Source organism: Myodes glareolus, chromosome 1, assembly GCF_982192425.1.
Source record: "Myodes glareolus chromosome 1, mMyoGla1.1, whole genome shotgun sequence".
Lineage (NCBI taxonomy): Eukaryota > Metazoa > Chordata > Mammalia > Rodentia > Cricetidae > Myodes > Myodes glareolus.
The window spans coordinates 75,528,088-75,541,208 of record NC_142026.1 but is presented as its reverse complement, the minus strand read 5'-3'; the positions used below and the strand labels follow the sequence as shown (position 1 = coordinate 75,541,208).

Genomic DNA, 13,121 nt, shown 5'->3' with positions numbered 1-13,121 from the left:
CAGGATCCAACATTCTGCTGTTTACAAGAAACACACCTCAACCACAAAGACAGACATTTACTCAGAGTAAAGGGTTGGGAAAAGGTTTTTCAAGCAAACGGACCTAAAAAACAAGCAGGTGTGGCCATTCTAATCTCCAACAAAATTGACTTCAAACTAAAATCAATCAGAAGAGATGGAGATGGACATTTTATACTCATAACAGGAACAATTCATCAGGAGGAAGTCTCAATCCTGAATATCTATGCCCCTAATATAAAGCCTCCTACTTATGTAAAAGAAACTCTTCTAGAACTCAAGGCAGTCATCAAACCACACACACTAATAGTAGGAGACTTCAACACTACTATCTCACCAATGGACAGGTCAATCAGACAGAAACCTAACAGAGAATTAAGAGAATTATTGGAGGTATTGAATCAAATGGACTTAACAGACATCAATAGAACATTCCACCCAAATAGGAAAGAATATACCTTCTTCTCTGCAGCTCATGGAACCTTCTTGAAAATTGATCACATACTGGGTAACAAAGCAAACTTCCACAGATACAAAAAAATATTAGTAACCACCTGTGTCTTGTCAGACCACCATGGATTAAAGTTAGAATTCAAGAACAGTGCTACCCCCAGGAAGCCAACAAATTCATGGAAGTTGAACAGTCAACTACTGAATCACCCCTGGGTCAAGGAAGAAATAAAGAAAGAAATTAAACTCTTCCTTGAATTTAATGAAAATAAAGACACAAATTACTCAAACCTATGGGACACTATGAAAGCAGTGCTAAGAGGAAAGTTCATAGCACTAAGTGCCCAATTAAAGAAAACGGAGAAAGCACACATTGGAGACTTAACAGCACACTTGAAAGCTCTCGAAAAAAAAGAAGCTGATTCACCCAGGAGGAGTAGAAGACTGTAAATAATCAAACTGAGGGCTGAAATCAACAAAATAGAAACACAGAAAACAATCCAAAGAATCAATGAATCAAAAAGCTGGTTCTTGGAGAAAATCAACAAGATCGACAAACCCCTATCCAAATAAATCAAACGGCAGAGAGAGAACATGCAAATTAATAGGATCAGAAATGAAAAGGGGGACATAACCACAGACACAGAGGAAATTCAGAGAATCATTAGATCTTACTACGAAAATTTATATGCCACAAAGTTGGAAAATGTAAAAGAAATGGACATTTTTTTAGATAAGTACCATATACCAAAGTTGAACCAAGAACAGGTGAACAATCTAAATAGACCTGTCAGTCGTGAAGAATTAGAAGCTGTTATTAAAAATCTCCCTACCAAAAAAAGCCCAGGACCAGATGGTTTCAATGCAGAATTCTACCAGAACTTCCAGGAAGAGCTAATACCTATACTCCTTAATGTATTTCACAATATAGAAACAGAAGAATCACTGCCAAACTCTTTTTATGAAGCTACAGCTACCCTGATACCAAAACCAAACAAAGACACAACCAGGAAGAGAATTACAGACCAATATCACTCATGAACATTGACGCAAAAATACTCAATAAAATACTGGCAAACCGAATCCAAGAATACATTAGAAAATTTTTCCATTATGATCAAGTGGGCTTCATCCCAGAGATGCAGGGTTGGTTCAACATACGCAAATCTATCAATGTAATCCATCATATAAATAAACTGAAAGATAAAAACCATATGATCATTGCATTGGATGCTGAAAAAGCATTTGACAAAATTCAACACCCATTTATGATAAAGGTGTTGGAGAGACTAGGGATACAAGGATCATACCTAAATATAATAAAAACAATATACAGCAAGCCGTCAGATAACATCAAATTGAACGGAGAGAAACTCAAAGCCTTTCCACTAAAATCAGGAACACGACAAGGCTGTCCACTCTCACCATTCCTCTTCAATATAGTGCTCGAAGTTCTAGCAATAGCAATAAGACAACATAAGGAGATCAAGGGGATTCGAATTGGAAAAGATGAAGTTAAACTTTCGTTATTTGCAGACGATATGATAGTGTACATCAGCGACCCCAAAAACTCTACCAAAGAACTCCTACAGTTGATAAACACCTTTAGTAATGTGGCAGGATACAAGATCAACTCCAAAAAATCGGTAGCCCTCCTATACACAAAGGATAAAGAAGCAGAGAGGGAAATCAGAGAAACATCACCTTTCATGATAGCCACAAATAACATAAAATATCTTGGGGTAACTCTAACCAAGGAAGTGAAAGACCTATTTGACAAGAACTTTAAGTCTTTGAAGAAAGAGATTGAGGAGGATACCAGAAAATGGAAAGACCTTCCCTGCTCTTGGATTGGGAGAATCAACATAGTAAAAATGGCAATTCTACCAAAAGCAATCTATAGATTCAATGCAATTCCCATCAAAATCCCATCAAACTTCTTCACAGACCTTGAGAGAACAATAATCAAGTTTATATGGCAAAACAAAAAACCCAGGATAGCCAAAACAATCTTATACAATAAAGGAACCTCTGGAGGCATTACCATCCCTGACTTCAAACTCTATTACAGAGCAACAGTATTGAAAACAGCTTGGTATTGGCATAACAACAGAGAAGTCGACCTATGGAATCGAATAGAAGACCCGGGTATTAACCCACAAACTTATGAACACCTGATTTTTGACAAGGGAGCTAAAGCTATACAATGGAAGAAAGATAGCATCTTTAACAAATGGTGCTGGCATAACTGGATGTCAACCTGTAGAAGAATGAAAATAGATCCATATCTATCACCATGCACAAAACTCAGGTCCAAATGGATAAAAGACATCAACATTAATCCGACCACTTTGAACCTGATAGAAGAGAAAGTGGGAAGTAGTCTACAAGATATAGGCACAGGAGACCACTTCCTAAGCAGAACCCCAGGAGCGCAGACAATAAGAGAAACAATAAATAAATGGGACCTACTGAAACTGAGAAGCTTCTGTAAAGTAAAGGATACTGTCAGTAAGACAAAAAGGCTACCTTCTGACTGGGAAAAGATCTTCACAAACCCTTCAACAGATAAAGGTCTGATCTCCAAAATATACAAAGAACTCAAGAAACTAGACACTAAATCTCTAATTAACCCAATTTAAAAATGGGGTACTGAACTTAACAGAGAATTCACAACAGATGAACTTCGAATGGCTAAAAAGCACTTAAGGTCATGCTCAACCTCCTTAGCGATCAGGGAAATGCAAATCAAAACAACTTTGAGATATCATCTTACACCTGTCAGAATAGCCAAACTCAAAAACACCAATGATAGCCTATGCTAGAGAGGATGTGGAATGAGGGGAACACTCATCCATTGTTGGTGGGAATGCAAACTTGTGCAGCCACTGTGGAAATCAGTGTGGCGGTTTCTCAGGAAACTGGGAGTCAACCTCCCTCAGGACCCAGCAATTCCTCTCTTGGGAATATACCCTAGAGATTCCCTAACATACTACAAAAGCATTTGTTCTACTATGTTCATAGCAGCACTATTTGTAATAGCCAGAACCTGGAAACAGCCTAGGTGCCCCTCAATAGAAGAATGGTTAAAAAAGGTGTGGAACATATACACATTAGAGTTTTACTCAGCGGTAAAAAACAATGACATCTTGAATTTTGCATGCAAATGGATGGACATAGAAAACGCTTTACTGAGTGAGGTAAGCCAGACCCAAAAAGAGGAACACGGTATGTATTCACTCATAAGTGGATTCTAACCATAATTAAAGGTCTTTGAGCCTATTACTCGTGATCCTAGAGAAGTTAAATAAGAAGATGAACCTGATGAAGATTATTTACCTATCCGCCAGGAGGTAGGAAAGAGACAAGAGTCCCAGGTAACCTCGGGTGCATGGGGGGGGTGGGAAGGTTGTCGGAAATGGAGAGGGGTAGAGAGAAGGGAGTAGGGGAGGATTGGGGAAAGATCGGGGGACTGGGATGGGGGGGAGGGAGGAAGGATGGATATGGGATCAGGCAAGTATATACCTCAACTAAGGGAATCATTTTAGGGTTTACAAGAGACTTGATTATAAAGGGGATCCCCGGTCCAAGGAGAGATCCCCAGATGGTTCTCTGGACAGAGGAGAGGGTGCCTGAACCGGCCTTGGCCCACAACCATACTGATGAATATTTTGCATGTCACCATAGAACCCTCATCTGGCGATGGATGGAGATGGAGGCGGAGAACCACGTTGGAACACTGGACCTAGTTCCCTAGGTCCAAATGAGAGGCAGAAGGAAAGAGAACGTGAGCAAAGAAGGCACGGGCAGAGGAAACCTTCATCCGACGTTGGATGACGATACAGATGGAGACCCATATTGGAACACCGAACTGAGCACTCCACGGTCCAAATGAGGAGCAGAAGGATGAAGAAAATAAAAAAAGTAATCAGGACTGCGAGGAATGCGAGCACCCACTGATACAAGGGGACTGATATAATGAGAGTTCACCAAGGCCTGTTGGACTGGGACTGAACGAGGACATGATCCAACCAGATTCTCTGAATGTGGCTGGCCCGGAGCCTTTTTGAAAAGCCATTGACAATGACACTGGGACTTGCTTCCTCTGCATATACTGGATTTTGGCGCTCCAGTCTGTTTGGACTCTCACCTTCCCTGGACCTGGAGGGAGGGGGGAGGAACTTGAACTTCCCACAGGGCAGGAAACCCTGACTGCTCTAGGGGATGGAGAGGGAGGAGGAGAGGGAGTGGGGGGAGTGGGAGGGTGTTGGGAGGAGGTGCTGAAATGGAAACTTTTATAATTTAATAAAAAAATAAAAAAAATAAAAAAATAAATAAATTTACAAAACCTCTCAGCTGTCAAACTGCATCAGAGATCTTTAAGAAGGATAAATTTTTACTTGAGTTATTTATTTGAAAACAGAGAACTTCCTTGGTTGGCACCTAGAGCTACTTTTCAGGGTCCTCCATGGTTTCTGAGGGTTGTATTTGCCTTTTGCTGTTTAGCACAGGACCTGCCAGGCTCCAGAAGATCCTGTGGGCTAAGAAATCTGTAGCAAGACAAGCCTACCTTTACCTAAGCAACTAGGCTTTCGATTCCAGCGATTCTGTCCATGTCAGGTGATCTTCAGTTTATATGAAAGGCATTATTTCCTGGTGGTTGTTGCAGTGAATTGTGGATGGACATTGTTGTGTGCCCATTTGTCTTCTGTCTTCTTTGGAGGGAATAGAGTGCTTCTAGGAGCCAAACTGTTTCTTTTTGTTAGAAAAAGTTTTTTAATAATCAAATATTTAAATGCCATAGTCTCCATATCTCTGAGCAGTATAATTACAGTATAGAATCTGCCTGGAGGGCTGGGTCTGAGCTTGACTATACTGGCTCTCAACTTAACAGGTTAGATTTACACTCATAAAAAGACAGAAAGAAGAAAAAACTACTTGCAATAGTAGGTTAACAGCAGAACTGACAATATGAGAGAACAGCTTAATATATTTTAAATGAAGTTTGGATTAAATAGAGAGTATTTTTGTAAGAGACTTTAAAACATGAGACTTATTGCTTTTGTAATCTGAAATGAGATGCAATGGACAATTATAACGTTAAGCATAGGTGCATTTAAGTTACATATATGAACACACACACAGAGAGTGAACAGGAAGAAGTGGATCCTTTTGGTGGGCCCTACCAAAGGCATGCCACTGCACAAAATACACATGCAACAGAGTCAGCAAGAGGAATTTAGAGACAAAAACATAAGTAAACTGGGGGACAAAGTAGAGTATACTTCAGTAAAGATGGCAGGACTTGGTAACCTGAATCACCTGAACTGGCTCTCAGTTAAGATGCTGGTAACAGAGTTAACACTGGGGAATCAGGCAGGGAGTACCTCAGTAAAGATGGCAGAACTTGGTCACCTGACCTGGCTCTTAGCCAAGATGTTGATGAAGTCACCTGATCCCAGTCAAAATGGCAGCAGTCACATGTTGTATGAAAAAGCCACTCAGTTAAAACGGTGGTGAAGTCATCTGAACTTAGTCAAAATGGCAGTACTCACATGTTGTATGGAAAAGCCACAATTTTTGAGCTGTAGTGATTTTAAGCTTAATAAAAGAGACCTAGAGGCCTGATCTGCCCTGTGGCTGAGCCGCCAATCCACAAGCCGCCAAGGGGAGCAAAAAGCTGTAATTTAAAAAGCCACCTCGTTGATTCAACCAATCTTGTTGACATCAGTAGCAGTGACAGAACAGTTCGAGGAAACTCTTTCCATTTACCTGTGTGCTAACAGTAGTTAGAAACCTCCCACTGACAGTAGTTAGAAAGTTCCCATAAAAGTGGAGCTGGTGTGACAGCACCAAGTGAGGCTAAGAACTGAAGTAGGGCTTTAAGGCTTGCTGTTTTAGGGCCTCTAAAAGGCATCCATCCAAGGGGGGGGGGTGAACATTGATTGCTTGCTACTCACAGCTGAAACCATGAAAACCCATGAAACAGCAACACCACAAGGCCTATAATGGGACATCTCCCCCTATAGGGGGGTTGTAAATCAGCACAAACACCACAGAACCTGTGGGAGGGCATCCCCTAACCCCAGAGTGGGGTGCTATTTCCTGACTGGATCCGGCCGGTCGGTGTGACTCGGAAGCCAGGGAGGTCAGAGGCCACTCTGAGAGGCCTTTTATGGCGAGGAAAAGAAAGAAAAGAAAAAGAAAAAATATAAAAACACTGAGGGACCCTGGGCCTCCAGTTGAATGCACCACACAGAGTGTGCAGTGACAGCATGGGAGGACTGACCCCTGGTCAGTCCGGTCATGATTTTAACTCAGGGAAGCCTCTATAGATACATGTAAGTGTAGGGCACAACCTTAGCCTTGAAGATCATGGTTGGACGCAGTCCCCCATTTCTAGAAATACCAAAGGATTGTCAGAGCTCAATGGTCAATTCCTTGGGTTCAGAGAAATGGTTAAGCTGACAAGAATGGGGGAAACTCACCAATTAAAGCTGACTGTGTAAGTAGAAATCACACTGTAGAAATCATGCTCAGGCCTATGGAACACATAGTTCTTGTGGAAAAAAAAAATGCCTGGTTCGGGATCCCGACCCCGGGAGAGGAACTTGGAGTGGGAGAGCTTATCCAAGTCACGGCACCAAATGTAATAGAAAAATTAAAAATGCTGCAGGTCCCCAAGTGGTGGCAGCGGGTCATGTGGTGGCAGCAGGTCATGTGGTGCCAGGCATCGGGCCCTGAGAGCAGCCAGTCCCAGGCAGATCCCCTAGTGGTGGCTGGTCCAGGGCAGGGAGACACGCGGTGGCGGGCAAGAGACAGAGACATGGATAGGCATGCCATGCAGAGTGAAGTTCTATATTTACTAAGTAGGTGATAGAAGTGAAGGGGGAGAAGGAGAAGAGCAGAGAGAGAGGGAGAGAGGGGGAAAGGGGAAAGAAGGGGGAGACAGAAGGGGTAGGGAAGAACTGGGGAGAGACAGAAGCTGCCTCTTTGAAGGGTAGATAGAAAAGAGAGAGAGTCAAGCTGTGGGCTGAAGATCAATCAGCCTATCTCAGCAGACAGAGGAGGGACTGGGTGTGGTTTGTCTCTTAAAAAAAACAGAAGAGATCATTACACTAGCAATGGCCTAGGTTACCGCTAAGATTGTAGCAGTTCATACACACACACTATAGCCAGCTGAGTCTGACCCTCCCTGTGCAAAGGAGCCAAAAAGGGAAGGAGACAAATAGTTTAAAGGGCTATACCTCCTACAGCCAGTGCTCAGAGCCATTCAATGGAAATGCCTGAGGCTATTTGGCCCTTGAGCCAAGGAAACTAAAATGAAGAAATCTCTGCCTTTCTACAAACAAGAATGAAAAGTTTCTGCACCCCAATAAACCTATCTGTCAATGCAATAATCCAAATCAGACAAATTAATGATTTACATGTGTTTACTTTGCTCCTCACTTAAAACTAGCCTCAGTCTTTCAACAACTGTGTCAAAGGTTCAACAGCAAAGAGGAAAATCACTGTGCAGTTAACAGAATTGCAACAAGAGAATATGGCTCACTTGATTAGAAGGAATATGGAACTTGGAAACAGTTTTCTTTTTTATATTAAAAATCAGTAATCTGTTCTTGAATGATAAAAATTCACTGTATGTATGTCTGAAACCCTCAAAATTAATAAAGTGTCACATCAAACATTGAAAGTGGAAACAAAGTAGGAGGCTAGAAAATGGTTTCTAATTTAACAATCTGTGCACTAGGTTACAAAGCAGCACAAATAGACCCCCTGACTATGTTACTGCTGTGTAATGGAAATGAGCACATTTAAATCAGACCCACCTGTCTACTTCCTGTTGCATGCTCTATCATGTCTTCATATAAATGCAGCTGTTGACCACGTGGAAAATGTGGGCTAAACTCTCCTATCTTCACCTTAAGTCCAAGACCATAAGGGAAATTCCAAATCTGGAAAATGTCATACTCTTCCTGCAGATTTTCTTTCTGGTTCATATTCACTCTTTCCCCAACAGGATTAGTGAACTGGGTCTTCCTCAGAAAGAAATGCAGCTGAAAGAGATACACCATTTTATCTTGTCTGTGTCCTTTTGTGAAGACGGAAAATGTATTCTGATTTCATCTCAAAGGCAATATTATTGAAGGTGTCCAGGGAAGAAATAGCAATAAATCAAGAAGGTTAATAAAATGATCATAATGTTCCTAGAATTTAAGATCTTTAGGAGGAAACTACCAAACAGAAACACAGACATATATGCAGACCCAGATATTGAGAGAGAGACAGAAAGATAGAGACTCACATCCATATAAACATACTTTTATGCAATTACATACATTTTATACAGACATACACATGCATGCCAAGACACACACATAAAAATAAAGTCACACACAGACAGACCTATGCACCCAAACAGACAAACAGAAACAGAATTCTACAAAACACATATACAGTTACACACACACATGCACACATTCATGAACAAACACACACAGGTAGACATGAACAGATAGAAACAACCACAGACATTGATAAATTTAAGCTCACATTCAAAGACAGATTGACAGAGAGACAGACAAACACAAAAAGACACAGAAACAAAGATATATGTACGTGCAAGCAATATACAACAACATATAGATAGACACATGCAAATACATGCAAAGAAACACACACACACAGGTAGACATTCGCAGAAAAAGCACCTATACAGAAAGACATTGGCACAAGACAAATTTATCCTAGTTTTATAGACAGATATGTAGATAGACAGAAACACATAAAGGGTATCACAGATATAGACATAGACACACAAAAATACAATCACACACCCAAACACAGTAATAACCATCTATTCACAGACATGAATACACATGTATGTCCTTAACTGAAGAATAATGCTGTTTAATGTGTAATTACTCTCACTATATATGTGAAATGAGATCCCTAGAACATAAAGAGTGAGCAGAACAAGTTGAAAAAACTTGTGAAAACCATCTCATGTACTAATTAGCGCACATTGGACAATAAATGAACAAGGATTGATCTTCTCATCATGGAGAGTATTAATGAAGAAGGACTGTTTACAGTATTAGAACCTGTGTGATAATATCCAGGTGCTCTGTAACAAAATCAGTGAAATCTTGATAAAATGTGTCTTCAACTTTAATTCTTTTGCATTAAGACTTATTCCAACTTCTATATTTACATCCTTACCAGAAAAAAATCCAGAATCCCTCTATTTTATGAAATACTTCTTAATCCAGTACATTGGGGCACTTCAAAGACTATGACATTGATGACAGCAAACTTCATCAAAAATAAGAAACACTACCTTAAAGCACTGAGCATAAGGTCCTCTTCCATTATCCACTGGTTGATTATAGACTTGTTGAAGAAGCATCTCATGGAGAGCATGAGCCATAGTATACACAGCATTATATATGTCATAACTATCATCACTAAAGGCCATGTCAAAAGTCTGTACCTCTAGCCATTGCAATGAAGCATTGGATATGCAATTCTTCAGTGTCTTACACTTAGAATCTGAGAGTTCACACTTCAAGTTCATCCATTCCAGCTTTGCCAGGTATTCATCTGAGTATTTGAGAGGGTTCAATGTCTGGACAAAAGTTTTAAAACTAGAAGTCTCAGCATGGTGGTGTGCAAAAGCTAGTATCCCATGGAAAGAATTAAGTGTGAAGTCACTCTTCCATATAGTGACATCCCACTGTGAGGTGGTGACCCATATTCTCTGTATACCTAGAGATTGCCACCTTCTAAAGCTCACAGCTAGAGTACTGTCTGTGTCACCATAAATGACAACTACCTTTGTGGATGATGTCATGATTTGGTTAAAATACACTTCAGCCCTTGACAAGTATGAATGCATCTTGACTGGGATCATATTCACAAAAGCAAAGCAGACTGTATTTTTTTCCATCTCTCTCCTCAAATATGAGAGAAATTGAGTACCCTGATCATTGTCTGAGATGGCCAGTCCAATCCAGTTCCAGTTGAAGTGAAGCATCAAAGAGACCATAGCCAGGGCTAGATATATGTCCTGGGGGGCCATCTGATAAAGAGAAGGAAACTGTTCACGATCACTCAGGATGGGATTGAAAGGTCCATAGGTAAACTGAAAAACCTAAGACACAGGGAGCAGTATTAGGTAGCCTTCAATAAGAACTTGTAAACACACTTTCAGCAAAGAATTCCTTAAAACTCTTTTCCTGTTACTGCATCCTTCTTCTCAATTTCAAGGAAAAAAATTGACTCCATGTTAACCCTCTGAATAGTAACCTTCAATCACAATTCCTAGCATCAAGGAATTGTAACAACTGAGTAGCAATTTCTTGCAAGCCCACAACACAAAAAAATCTCACCGTTTGAAACATGAAGAAATTTAGGAATGTCCCAACCATCTCAGATATTGCCCAGTTTGGTCCTGAAAGTATCAGTATACACTCACTCTCTTCATCACAGTTGTAGTTGGGATGAGCATCATGATTCTCTATAGAAAAATGCAATGAGTTATATAATTTTGGCACAGTCTTACAACCACCTCCTGGGAAATCAAATACTAATGATGAATTTGGTAAAAGATCTGGGTTCCTGTTGACTTCATCCATGGAAAAAGCTAAGGCCAGGGAAAACTGGTTGTTTTCAGTTGGTGTTCTGTAAAAGGATATGGAGGTTAGTGTGGACAGAGATTTACAGATTATCCTATGTAGTCAATAGATGTTCTATTCCAAGCTGGACAGTATTCCCAAACACCACCAATACTGCTACAAATGACCTATGCTGTGAGATTGGAATGAAATAAGCTGGAAGCTTGCAAAAGCTTTAAAAGCTCATCAGAGTGCATCTCCCATGAAAAAGATGAGCCTTCAGCATCTTCCAAAGAGTCTGTCATCAATTTTTGGTTTTTGAGTGCTTACTCTAAAGATAAAGACAGCAGCAGAGGCTTTACCTAAACAGTAAACATATTCATGTATTCCTTTCCTTTTGAAGTCATTGAGCAATGTGAAAAGTTCATGTGATGAATCAATGAGTTTATGGTATTTTCTTATGAATTTAACTTATTTGGTTAAGGCGGTGAAATATTGCCTGAAGCGTGCATAATAGTCTGGGCATCATTTGGCTCTTATGCTTTCAATTATTTATAATCAGTGATCATTACAGTTAAAATATACCATCATATCAATCTTTGTGCTATTTTTTTTCTTTCTGGTTTATCTAATGCAGGAGTAAAATCTTCTTTTAAATTTTTATTTTTAAATGAATTCAAATGCCAGAGATGTATTTTGTAAAACTGTATGTGTTCACCATGTGTATTGACAGTATTAATGTTTATGTGGGCCATAAAAAGTAAATGTATTCCAAGGTTTTGATTTTTGTTTTTTGTTTTGTTTTGTTTTGTTTTGTTTTGAGACAGGGTTTCTCTGTAGCCTTTGGAGCCTGTCCTGGAACTTGCTTTTGTAGACCAGGTTGGCCTTGAACTCACAGAGATCCCCCTACCTCTGACTCCCAAGTCCTAGGATTAAAGGCATGTGTCACCAATACCCAGCTGATTCCAATGTTTTTAACAATACGTTGCTATAGACTAGACTGGCCTCAAATATACAGCGATACTCCAGCTCCAGGTCCTTAGTACAGAGATTAAGGCCATGTACTACCTCCTAAGTACTATTCGCCTAATTCACAGATTGTCACATATTCACACTGGGTATATCTGACAAACACAATTTTTACTCCAGAAAACAGCTTTTGACTACTTTTTCAGTTACAGTAACACAACAATAGCATCCTACAAAAATTTGTATTTGCCAGTCTAACATCTTTGTAAAATAAAGTACTATATAAAATGTAAGGAAAATGTTTAAGGGTATTTTTGTAATAAAAGTAGATAACAAGTCAGTTGGGAGTGAATAATACCAATCTGTGGTGATCTTTTTGAGAAGAACAATAACTCTGTCTCTTCATATACGAAATAGTCATTTCATATCAACTGACAAATAAACATCAAACATACTTTCTCATTCTGAATAATTCACTCAGAGTAAAATACAATCTCTTTTCCACTTATACATTGTACCACTGTTATCTTTTTATATATTTACCTGCACATTTTTAAAATAAAATTAATTTTAGAATAATTTTATTACCGCACAGAAGAATTATCGATGAAAATTTTAGTAACACACAATAGGAATTTGAGACTAGATCTTATGATGTTCAAACATTAATTTCTTTTCCCACAAACATTAAGAAATATAAATTCCTTAAGCTGGTAGATTAGCCCCATGAACTAAATTGCTGTGTTTGATAACAGATATAAACAACTCATAAAATCCAAATGTGTATAGTGCAAATATAGGCAAAATATACAGTTATATTAGCAAAATTAATGAAAGCAAATATAAGAGGTAAATGGGAAATAAGTGTTGGATAATAACAATTTAGATACAAAGAGAGAAGACACATTTTTTTAAATAATGGTGAAGATGAGTTAACAAGTAACTCCTCTATTCCTGTTCTCATGTGTTGCTAATACTACATGCCAAGACAAGAAGACAAGGTGACAAGGGAAATGACAGTCTCACTTTTAAAAGAATGCAAGCATATCACTTACAGTTTGTAATTCC

General features: G+C 39.3%; 1 protein-coding gene across 3 annotated transcripts in view; it reads right to left on the bottom strand.

Moving 5' to 3' along the window:
* Positions 1-13,121, bottom strand: part of LOC125411804 (vomeronasal type-2 receptor 116-like) — a 59,071-nt gene that overhangs the window by 22,017 nt on the left and 23,933 nt on the right. Inside the window, exons 2-4 of one of the 3 annotated variants that reach the window (XM_087910135.1) lie at positions 10,845-11,151; positions 9,809-10,621; positions 8,298-8,525 (exon numbers count right to left, since the gene is read on the bottom strand). In XM_087910135.1, the coding sequence (XP_087766261.1) occupies positions 8,298-8,525; positions 9,809-10,621; positions 10,845-11,151 (1,348 nt within the window). The remainder of the gene's footprint in view (positions 1-8,297; positions 8,526-9,808; positions 10,622-10,844; positions 11,152-13,121) is intronic. The other 2 variants (XM_087910129.1, XM_087910130.1) reach the window with 2 other exon arrangements.